This window comes from Lipotes vexillifer, unplaced genomic scaffold (genome assembly GCF_000442215.2).
Source record: "Lipotes vexillifer unplaced genomic scaffold, Lipotes_vexillifer_v1.1 scaffold518, whole genome shotgun sequence".
Lineage (NCBI taxonomy): Eukaryota > Metazoa > Chordata > Mammalia > Artiodactyla > Lipotidae > Lipotes > Lipotes vexillifer.
Genome location: NW_006780945.1, coordinates 1,352,314 through 1,364,419, shown reverse-complemented (window position 1 = coordinate 1,364,419; position 12,106 = coordinate 1,352,314). Strand labels below are relative to the sequence as shown.

The 12,106-nt window shown below is 47.2% G+C and overlaps 1 protein-coding gene across 2 annotated transcripts in view; it reads right to left on the bottom strand.

Moving 5' to 3' along the window:
* Positions 1 to 3,419: 3,419 nt before the first annotated feature.
* Positions 3,420 to 12,106, bottom strand: part of GRB2 (growth factor receptor bound protein 2) — a 69,658-nt gene continuing 60,971 nt past the window's right edge. Inside the window, exons 4-6 of one of the 2 annotated variants that reach the window (XM_007454348.1) lie at positions 8,071 to 8,193; positions 4,916 to 5,084; positions 3,619 to 4,159 (exon numbers count right to left, since the gene is read on the bottom strand). In XM_007454348.1, the coding sequence (XP_007454410.1) occupies positions 3,974 to 4,159; positions 4,916 to 5,084; positions 8,071 to 8,193 (478 nt within the window). In that variant the 3' untranslated portion in view covers positions 3,619 to 3,973. Of the gene's footprint in view, positions 4,160 to 4,915; positions 5,085 to 8,070; positions 8,194 to 12,106 lie in introns of both variants that reach the window. The other variant, XM_007454349.1, reaches the window with a different exon arrangement.

Here is a 12,106-nt window from a genome sequence, read left to right as displayed (position 1 = left end):
CGATCTCGTTTATGCAAAAAGTCCAGAATAGGCAAATCCATAGAGACAGAAAGTAGACTGGTGGTGGCCAAGCACTGGGAGGGGCTGGAGGAAGATGGCAAGTAACTGATAATGGATACATGGTTTCTTTTTGGGGTGATGAAAAAGTTCTAAAATTGATCGCATAATCTGTGAATATTAAACACCGCTGAATGGTCTACTTTAAACGGGTGACTTGTGGGACTTCCCTGGCGGTCCTGTGGTTAGGATTCCGAGCTTCCACCTCAGGGGGCACAGGTTCGATTCCTGGTCTGGGAACTAAGATCCCACATGCTGCATGTTGTGGCCAAGTAAATACATAAATGGGTGACTTTATGATAGTGAATTGTATCTCAGTAAAGCTATCCTTGAAAAAAAAAAAAAACCAAATCCCAACCCTCCAGGGCTGCCCACTTCCAGCTCCTTCTGTGGCTACATGGCCCTGCTCCATCTGGCCCCTGCCTCGGGACTTGGTTGGAGGGAGGTGCCTATAACCCCTGAGCCCCAGTGTAAGAAGTCTCCAAAGGAACACACATTCCCTGAGTACGCAACCTCTCCTTCTTCTTCTGTGAAAAAGAGATCAGATCTATTTTTCTATGTATCTCAGATCTGACCTGGACAATTTGCCCAACATGTAAATCCAGTGTCTTAGGAGTTATTTCCCACACGCATAAATACAATTACTCGCTCACCGTTCCTAGTTATCCAGGCACTTTGGAAAAGCCAGACGTTCTGACTTGAAGGTCACCTACTGTAAGCAGGTCAAGGGGACCAGTGTCGAGGAAAGGCAGGCCACTGTGCCCATCCCCTTTCTCCTTCCACGTGTCACCTCAGCAGCCCCAGCGTGGCAGACTGCCTCAGAGCGCTGGGCAGGAGCTGTCACCACCGACCCTCCGCAATCTTCCTTGAAGACGAGCTTCTCTGTTGCCATTTCCCAGGTCACCAGGTGTGAAGCAGGTCGGAGGGCTGCTCTGGGAGGAGCTCAGGGAGCAGGCCGCAGGCCACTCACCCACCAGAGCTTTCAGTTGTCAAAGGCAGCCGAGCCGGCCCACTACATCCCACAGTGCAGTTTCTCCAAAGGCGCTCCCACCCAGACGCCCTCCCCCGCCAGAAACGACAGACCCAGGGCTGGAGGAGGACACAGACACCAAGAAGCTTGTGACCAAACTGGTAGTGCAAAAGCAGCCATTTTCCCATTAATTCTGAAGCTATTCTGAGGCCATGAGTCAAAACAGGGCAAAAAGCCTCAAGGAGGCTGACAGTCACTGCCTGAAGTTTTCACTTCAATGGCCCCTTCCGGAAACTTCTGCTGGCTTCTGCTCGGACAGCCTGGGTGGACCCTGAGCCCAGTGGCCTCCAGCAGGGCAGCGCTGGGTCAAGTTCTCTCTCGCGGTCACTGCAGAGAAGCGGAGAAGTGGAGACTCTCTCATCCAAGCAGGGCAGCCACCAGCAAGGAAGCATGCTGGGGCTCTATGTAAGAACAGGATCAAGAACGTAAGTGGAAATTCCTTGGGTTTGGTTTCTTTCCTGTTCTCTCTCTAAACAAGTCTTATTTGGCCTCCTGTAGCCAGCGCTATGGGTGGTGACAGGCCCAGTGCCACCCTGAGGCAGCCCCGCTGGGCCACCGAGTTTGCTGTAACGAGTCGAGACACTGAGACTCCTTCAACATGGCTTATTCTGTCCTTCTGTCCTTTATTTATTTAGGTGGGAGCAGGGGATGAGAACCAAGCCAGCCATGCTTAGTCCTTATGAGGCACTGAGACTACACCAGTTTTCAAACTGCGGCCTGTGGCTTCTGTCGGAAACACCGGGCGCTGCTGGTGCCCTCCACGCAATCTGAGGGTGGGGTCTGGCGTGTGGGACTTTGCACTGGGAACACGCTCGCAGGGATTCTGATCAACAGTGATGTGGGCATCACTCTTCCAGGGGCCCAGTGAGACCCCCATGGTCCCCAAGGAGTGAGGTGAGCTGGAAATAAGGACACAAGTGTCCTGATTCCCTGACAGAGCCTTTAGTTTTTACATTAAGGCGAGGGGAAAAAAAGAAAAGATACAGAGTGAAGAATTCATTGTATGTTTATTATTCACAGTTAATCACTACCTACCAAATGCTACCCGCAGAGTTAAAGGATTAAGTACACAGGTCTTTTTATTTAAACACTGAGTTTCTTTTAAATATATACACACAAAACTTAGTTCTGCAAGGCTTCATGATATACACCAATTCCAAAATAAAACAATCAAATGGTCCAGGTGCAGAATGCCAGAGATTCCTCGTATCATCAGCAAGGAGAGGAGAAGCTAGTGGACAGGGGTGATGAGGCAGACGCTCTGTCTGGGAGGGCAGCGCCTCCTGGGCCCCCGGCCACTCCAGGCTGAGTCCGGCTCCATAACCAGAGTCCAGGGGAGACACTGACCGACCACTTCAGAAGCCAAAGGCCGCCACCAACTCCCAGTGGCCCCGTTTTTGTTGTGGGAAGGGTGGGGAGAGGATGATCACAGGTGCGTTACCGCAAGGGACAAGAAGCCAACAGGAGACGGACAGAAAGAGCTTTGCAATGGACTCAGCCTTCCTATCGTTCCAATCTTCCTTCCAACTGTCACTGCGTCACAGATACACTTCCTTTTCAGGGGGTCGGGTGGAGCAGCTATGAACACAGCCCGCTGTGAATGGAGACGTGAAAAACCACCCAGCTGCTTCCTGAATGTGGCCTGAAGCTCACCTGGGCAGCTCAGACACAAAAGGTGAAAGCCCTGCACAGATACCCCTAGCTTTCAGAGCAAGAAAAATGAAGGGAGAACGCTCATCCTGCCCGCACACCCCACCCCAGTGGAGGAACACGGTAGAACCTGATACAACTGAAACCTTCCTGCATTTGAAACTTGCTGGCTCCAGAGACTGGTGTCTGGGGCTACGGAGGGGACAGACAACACCTGAGACCGCAAGGTCAAGGACCCTGGCCCCCCTTTCAGCCAGATCCAGTCAGATGCGGGGAGGGCTGTAACCGGGTCCCACTGTGCCCTGGGGCTCCGGCTCCCTTAACCTCCAGGGGCTATAAATATTAAAGTTGAACCTTAAACACTCTGGCTGTGCACAGGCAGGACGCCCACACCCTCATCTCACTTGTCTCCTCTTCCCTACCCTGTCCTCCCCTCCCCCGAGGGAAAAAATATTTACAGAGTAGGAAACAAATTGGCTGTCTTTAACTTATTTTTAAAACAAAACAAATAAAAACCACCACTCGTAAGCAACCCTTGAAATAAGGCAGAAGGCACTAAGAAAAACAACATACGCTCAGGAACACCATCGGAAAGGAAACCAGTGTGGGGGAGACACAGGTTTGGGGCCTGGCTCGCAGGAAGCCCTGAGGGGCACACTCACCCCCACTCCCATCCAACTCTGACACAACATTCTGGTGGGGGCTGGCAGGCAGGTTCCCACTTGCCCTCCCTCCTCCGGCAGAAGCTAAAGGGCAAGGGCCGCCCGCTCCTGGCCCGCTCCTGTGTGTGTGCATGTAACGCAGGACACAGAAGCGGCTGTTCTTCTTTCTGCCGTCCCGACTAAAACAGACATTTTGCATAGAGAAAATATCAGCCCACGTGGTTTCTTTTCTTTTATTATTGGCATCAGCTAGGACTATATGTGGCATTAAATGTCATGCACTGATGGACAGAAGAGGAAACAGGATGAAAAAAAGGACAAAGGAGGAGGAATAGGAGCACTGGTGAAAATTTGTAATAAAAACTCTTTTCTTAATTTATAGGTAAGTTTTGGCATTGTTATATCCAACTCCCCCTCCCACCCCCCAGAGTTCCAACCAAAGTGAGAGGGTCACCAGGTGACCCAGCTGGGTATTCTGAGCTCCCTCACAGGCTGCTGATAGAGGCAGCTGATGGGTTTAATTCTTTTGTACGTGTTTAAAATTTTTCGCTTTCTTTAAATAATCTCTTGACTCTTAGACGTTCCGGTTCACGGGGGTGACATAATTGCGTGGAAACATGCCGGTCTGCCCGTGGCAAGCCCCTTTCCACCAGTTGGGGTCTGAGTTATCCATGACGTGGATAAAGTCTCCCCGACGGAATCCCAGCTCTCCATCCTCTTGGGGATCAAAGTCAAAGAGGGCTTGGACGTACGTCGGTTGCTGCAGAAGAGGGGCAGGGAGAAAACACACATTGCATCCCTGATCGTGGCCAGGCCCTCGTAAGCAGACCGGTGACGGGGAAACTGGCGTGCGCCAGCCTTTCCGCATTTCCTGAAATAACCCCTCACTTCTCCTCCCCTCCCCACCAATTCTTACAGTTTACTCGAGGTGGGTGTCGTGCAGTCTTCACCAGTGCTCAAAACCACTAGGGTGTCCCCACCGTGGAGGCGGGTTGCACCCCAGCATCAAGCAAAGAGCAGCAGGTACTGCTTCAAGAGGAAAGAACTTCGGAAACAGCCAGTGGGGTTTTGTTTACAATCCCAGATGTGAAAATGGTTTAGTTCCTATCGCTTTATCACTTAGAAAATCCTTAAGGTTTTATACAGTGAGAAGGGTAAAAGCTTGAATAAAATAAGGTGGTATTAACCATTACATGTGAGAAGGAGTTTAAGAATGAGTGTGGACTTCACTCCCTTACAGTACGATTTTCCTCAAAGTTTACTTCCAGGCAAAGAGTATTTGAGGGTGTGTTAAAGACCTTCTTCCAAGAGACACAAGGTAACTAGCAACACAATGCTTCAGAGAAGCAGCCTCTGGAAAAGACAAAACTATTTTTTGTTTCAAACTTCAAATCTTTAACATGACTTAATAATGAATACAGAAGGTCCAAAAGGAACCTTTTAAAAAAACACCTGCTTGCCTAAAGAGCTATTCTTAATTGCTAAGAATGATCCCAATGTCTCTTATGAGGCTTACCTGTGGCACCTGCTCTATGTCCCGGAGAAATATCTGCTGGTTTCTGGAGACGGATGTAGATCTGTGATAATCTACCAGCTCATTCAAAGAATTGAACTTGACCACCCAGAGGAAATACTTTCCAGCCCCATCTCGGAGCACCTTGAAGTGCTGTACATCATTTCCAAACCTGGGGAGGGGTAGAGGATACACGTGAGAACAGGCCAGAGGGCTCTGTCCCAGCTACTCAGGAGCCACCTGCCCACCAAGGAGGTGTCCTGGAGAACTTGTGTGCTGGCCATGCCCATCACAGGCTGGGTGCCCAGGACTGTAGCACAACTTGACTTCCTGGCTGGAGAGCACCCTGAGACCCTCCATTAGGATGACAATTACCAGTGACAACAGGAAGAATCCTCGCCAGACAGGGAAACCCTGTCAGTCTGTCTAATTCTGAAGACATCTGTAAATAAAAAGAAATGTCCTGGGCTTCCCTGGTGGCGCAGTGGTTGGGAGTCCGTCTGCCGATGCAGGGGACGCGGGTTCGTGCCCTGGTTTGGGAAGATCCCACATGTCGTGGAGCGGCTGGGCCTGTGAGCCACAGCCGCTGAGCCTGCGTGTCCGGAGCCTGTGCTCTGCAGCGGGAGAGGCCACAGCAGTGAGAGGCCCGCGTAACGCAAAAAAAAAAAAAAAAAAAAGTCCTAACCTATATAATGCTTCTGTGTGCCCTGCACTGTGCCAAATGAAAAACAGAACTGAAATCTTGTGTGACATCTGAAGACTACAAAAGATAAAACAGGAAATAAGGTGAGGAAAGGAGGGATCAGACAACTTCCAACAATTTTCCTGTAACTGGGAAGAGTTTAAAGTCTTGTTTTCTACTCAGGGATTTTAGTTCTACTTAAGGGGAAAAGATCTCAAAAGCAAAGAACATGCTGGGACAATAAATAAGAGGCCACCCCCCATAAAAGGCTTCTCTACCACCTGGTAAAAAGGCAAATGCTCTCTTTACAATGGCCCAGAAAAACAGCATGAGCCTGGATGAGTGGGAATGGCCCACCACCGTCGTGCTGTCTGCCTAGAACATCAGCTCAAACAAAGCCCTGCCTGACCCACTCTCTGCCGAGTCCTCGAGGTCCACACCAGCGCCCAGCCCTCAGAAGACACTCTATGAAGATCTGTTAAATGAACGACTGAGAGTCTCTCCTCCCATCGCTGGTATTAAAGCGTAAATACTTCTTAAAACCAACCCAGCAGGTGGCAGCACTGAGCTTTAAGGAAGCCACTGAGTACAAGTGCGAAGTGCTTAGAAACAGCACTATTTCATGGGAAAAACGGTGGATGAGGAAGAAAGCTTTATGAGGAAGAAGGACATACTGAAATGGCACTTCTGGGCCCGTGGGAGCCCCACTCCCACAGTGCAATGCAGGTGGCTTCTGAAAGGGGTACAGGGTCCCTAACGGTGAGCTGTTAACTACCGCAGTTTTTCCATTAGACTCAACAACTTGAAACTCAAGACTGCACACTCTTGAACCTCCTTGGTGCAGGTGCTTGTGTTGTTAGAGGTGGTTATGACATCTGTTTCAAATTTTATTTCTAAAGCAATAAATACATGAACTCTTTAAAGGTTTTATTTGATAAAACGGAAGGGTCTGGGAGGTTCCCGACAGCCAGCGCACGAGCATGGGCGGGCGGGCAGGCAGCCAGCGCACGGTCATCAGACAACCGAACCCGAACTGCCATGGGGTTTTTGGCCATCATTCAAGGATTAACTGCTTGTACTCCTTGTCCTCCACTGTTCGATTTATACTCAGGTCAGTATAAAACGTTAAGGAAAACAGAGGCGGAAACACAAGTTAACGAGAAGCATAAGGACTCTTCCACCTCAAGATGCTCTCAGCCCACCAGGTCCTCATATGCAGGTGTTTAATCAAAGCACATCAAAAAGCCACTGTTTCTAAGCATATGGGAGTAAGGGGTGCACGGGAACTCTGCACCTTCCACTCAATTTTGCTGTGAACCTAAACCTGCTCTAAAAAAGAAAGTTTCCCAAAAAAAAGCCATTGTTAAAAGAGGAAAACTATTAGATCCAGTTTGATTTTTTTCATGTTGGGACTAAAACCTAACTATACTGGAAACGTATCTGAAAGATACTGCAAATGTCACCTGAAACCACCTCCCACATCTTCACTGAGAAAAGAAACACAAAAATTTTAAATTTAAATCTATATTAAAGAAACCCACACTTTAACTGCACATTTGGTCCTAAAATGAAACAAGATACTGAGCTGATTTTTGAAACTGAAAAATCTTTATATCATTTGTAAATGGCAAATAAATTGTTTTACAGTCTTCATTTTATATGTATACTAAAGTGATCTGAGTTTTTAATCTAGTCACCTCTTTGTCACATAAACGATGACGTGATTTGTAAGATTCCTAGGGGAGGGTTTCCTGTGATAATATATTAACTAGAAATGGACAGAGTCAAAACACATATGGAAAAATGACAATTTGATTCAAAATCCTTACGTCACAGATGGGAAGTGATTACCTTAGGATCCTCAAAGTTCCAATTTATATTCTCCATGATTCATTCCCAAGGTGGTATAACTCCCTGCCTTCCCCACTCCCTGCATACCAGCTCCATTCCACATTTAAATTTACCACTGGGGAAAGCAAAAACCTATAAACCCCTGTGGTCACCTTTTAAGTCAGTGTGAGGTCTAGTATGACACTGGTAGATTTCAGAGAGACACCTAGTCAAGGTGCACAAGGCAGCTGACCTGGTGATCAGTTGCTGTTACAGAGCTGTAGGAATCCCACAGAGGGCAGGGGTGCCCGGATGAGGGAAGAGCTGTGTGTGTGGAGAGCACTGCAGAGTGGTGGGGATTGGGGAAAACTGGCAAGTATTTGCTCTCTGAAGCTCAGCTGCTGCTCAGCAACTAAAGACAGTTTTCACACGGGAATCTAAATCCAGTGCTGCTAGAGGTCATTTTTAAGAGGAGCCAGAAATTAGGATTTTAATGTAAATTTTTCTGATTTATAAAATACTGTTTAGGCTCAACCGCTCCCAGTTTGCCACCTTTGGTGTGTGTACCCAGACACCTGGCCTCTGGCTTCACAATTTCCATCATCTGAAGACAGGATTCCAGGCAATCAAAGTAGTAAATACTTACTTGACAGAGAGGGAGAAATCCCCAGGAGCACTCTCGCTCTCTCGGATAAGAAAGGCCCCATCGTGCCGCTGTTTGCTAAGCATTTCTTCTGCCTTGGCTCTGGGGATTTTGCCAAAAAACCACCTAAGGAAGGAAGGCAAGCCAATCAACATCTGCTTCCCCACAAAGAAACGGGATATCCAGCCTCCGAAATGGGAGTAACAGAACACTCCTCGTTGAAGGAAGGGCCTCCCTCTCTACCCTCCTGTCTCCACATGCCCCATCACGCCTTGAGAGGGGGACCATCTCCCTTCAACCGTCTCCTTCATTCCCCAGTGACTCAAAAGACACAATCGTAGGCCACTTTCTATAGAGGAAGACACTTAAAAATGGGCCTCCTGGGCCAAAGCTCACTGGGCCCCCAACTGACTCATCAGCAAGGCAGCAGGGAAAGCCCAGGCCTATCGATTTGAGCACATGATGAACCATTTAAGGTGAGACAGGGCCTTCCTGCAGCCACTTGATAAGGCAGCAGCCTTGCTACAGTGGGATGAAGAGAAACGGGGGTAGGAAAGCTGGAAGGCCCAGAAGCTGGAGACAGGGCCACTTCTTGTAACAGCACAAAGGGAAGAGGTTCAGGCTGTGAGGGAGCAGCCTCTGCTCGTAGCTGTGGTTGGCACTCCTCTCAAGGCCACTCTCTGCTGTCACCGCTCAGAGTCTGGTGTTCAGGAACCATTAGGAATGCCATGCTTTACTCTGTGCAGAGGCAGCTAGTAAAATTCACTTTTTCATTTGGAGTGACTTACAGATTCTTCTGCTCCCAATGCTAATTGACCCTGGTCACAAGAAAAAGTGGGTGAATTCATGCAAAAGGGTAGGAGCAGCTGGGGCTGGGGCTGACCAGGAGGAAGAGGAGGAGAAATCTCTGAAACAGCTTCAAGTCACAGGCACCTCACTTCTCACAGGAAAGCCACAACTAATTAGGATAGATGACTGTGAAAACAAGGTTCTCTTTGCAACTTGTCTTTACTGTGCTATTATTTTTAAAAAAGCAACGATGCCACTTGTAACTAATAAAGACCTACCTGCTTCATCAGACTCCATAAATGGTAACTAACATGCATTAAATATGCAAACTAGAATAACAAAGATACAAAGAATCTGTTAAAGTTATAAACCTAACATATATCTATCTTACTTATAAGCAACTGCCAAGATGTCTCTGAAATAATACACTATACTAAAATTCAAATAGAAGGATGGGAGCTGCTAGGAAGGATACATTCAGAAGTTGCCATTAGTAACCTTTAAACATTCCTAAAATCTGCAGCCTTGTATCTTTCTCATTTGAAGTGAAGTAATGCCAAGCCACTGAGGAGCTGGTACAACCTATCTTCCTGCACCTACAAAGAACTTGAGGGTAAGACTTCCAGGGCCTGGCAGTAAGGCCACACAGGAGAAATCATGTAGTAACACAACAGAACTATCTCCCACTAGGAAAGGACAGCTCATAGTGTTGAGATCACGTAAGTACTTTCTGTTTTCATCTGTGCTCTCTGATTTACATTGCAGTGCCCGTGCACTCAGTAGCCATTCGGCCGAGGGGTGGTGAGAAGTTCTTCAACAGTCACATTCTTTCCTCCTAGGCACCCCCAAATCTTCCTACCAGGCAGGCATTTTCCTTTCTGCTTTCCTCTTTTAAGGTATAAGTAATGAACATAAATTAAAATAGCTTAGATGTATGTGAAGTAAAAATAAGCAAGACTCTTCCCTCAAACTCCCCAGAGGCAGCAACTGTTGGCAGTTAGATGTGTATGTTTGTGGACCTTCTCTTATGGTGCACAAATAGATAGATATGGTGGCAGTATTTTCTTCCTCTCAGCTTAAAATTAACTCATTTTTATTTTCAACTTGGGGGAAAAAAAAAAAAACCTGTGGTGAAGCAAAGTACTCTAACTAGAATTTTTTACAAAGATTTATTACTTCATAAAAAACACCCGTTATAAGCACCCAGATTGAAAAATGGAAAATTAGTTGGAGACCATTTTATTAAATAAAGACTTCTTTTGTACCTGCTCCCATTTTCACTAAACACACACACACTCCCTCCCCCGCTTCCTCCCTCTAGAAAAAGAGGATGTCCCACAACATAGGGGATATGACACTATGAGAAACAGCTATCACTCTCAGTTATAACATTTAATACCACCATCCTACACTTCCTTAGCATTTTATACTGTTATAACTTTGATAAACTTCTTTTAATGGTGATATTTACGTGTGAATACATGGCTATGGTCAAACTTCTTAAAATTTTTTAAAAGATGGGTTTATACTACAATACAATTAGCAAGGGAGAAAGCTAATGGGAGGAGGCAGCTTATTTCCAATTCAAGTCTTTATTACATCCCATAGGCACCCATCCATATGCACTTCATGTGAAAAGCACATATTTGGATCCACCCCCAGTATATACAACTCATGTTGCAACACTAACGCCAACAATCATTTCGTAGTCTGTGTTTAATTTGTTAGCTCAAATGCTATATTAGGTCATACTCCATTTTTTTTTTTTTGTGGTACGCTGGCCTCTCACTGTTGTGGCCTCTCCCGTTGCGGAGCACAGACTCCGGATGCGCAGGCTCAGCGGCCACGGCTCACGGGCCCAGCCGCTCCGTGGCATGCGGGATCTTCCCGGACCGGGGCATGAACGCGTGTCCCCTGCATCAGCAGGCGGACTCTCAACCACTGCGCCACCAGGGAAGCCCCATACTCCATTTTAAACTTCCCTCTTGCTCCCTAACAAAAACTAAAAAAGGGAAGTAAGGGAGGCTGGGGAGATGGAAGGAGGGGCCTGGTACTCTGTACCCTCCCATAGCTATGAAACCAACACTGACCCTGTACTTATGAACATCCAGTCACAGAGCAGCCCTGTTAATGTGAAACAGGCCTGAGAGGCCCACCACTGCACAGGTACAGGGTGATGGTCTTTTCTGGCAATATGGTTTCCTTTTGCAGAGCTTGGATGGATGAACACTGCCTGCGTTCCAGCTAGAGTCTATGAAGAACACCACCATGGGGCCTGGACCCTTCCTGATCAATTATTATTCCGAAGTTCTTTACAGTGGGGAGAGAGGAGCAGGCATGAGAGTGACTCTTCCTAAAAAGCTAATCCATCAATCAGGTCAGTAACTACAACTATCCAAGGAAAGTGGCCTTTCCTATGTTCTCAACAGTCAGATTTGAAATGCTGATGTCACCTGAAACAATCTGAAGAAAAACAAGGATTTAGAGCCACAGGCATTTTATTTAATATAAAAATTACAGTCTGATGTTCTGCTGAATTCTCCTTCAGCCTGGAAATATGAAAATGAAAAGGGGACTTCCCTGGTGGCGAAGAGGTTAAAAATCCGCCTGCCAATGCAAGGGACACAGGTTCGATCCCTTGTCTGGGAAGATCCCACATGCTGCAGAGCAACTAAGCCCGTGTGCCACAACTACTGAGCCCGAGCGCCCAACTACTGAGCCCATGCACCACAACTACCGAGCCCATGCACTGCATCTACTGAGTCCACATGCTACTGAAGCCCACTTGCCTAGAGCCCATGCTCCGCAACAAGAGAAGCCACCGCAATGAGAAGCCTGCCCGCAGCAACGAAGACCCAATGCAGCCCCCCTGCCAAAAAAAAAAAGGAAAAATGAAAAGGAACTTAAGTTGATTTTGTTATCACTGGATCTAATGCTGAAGTCAGCGAACTATGGCCCTCAGCCTAAATCTTTCCAGTTTTGCTGTGACCCACAATCTAAGACTATTTAAAAAAATTTTAAAGGATTGTTTTAAAAAATTCAACCGAAGAAGTATATGTGACATGACAGAGACTGCACATGGCCCACAAGGCTTAAAATATTTATTATTGGGCCCTTTACATAAAAGGCTTAGCCAATCCCTGATCTGTTTTGAGGGCGGATTATAGGAATAGATGTGCACCAATTTTTGGCTTGCGTGGACCGAGGTAGGATGCACTATGTGACTCCCAGTAACCACTATCCAACCGCT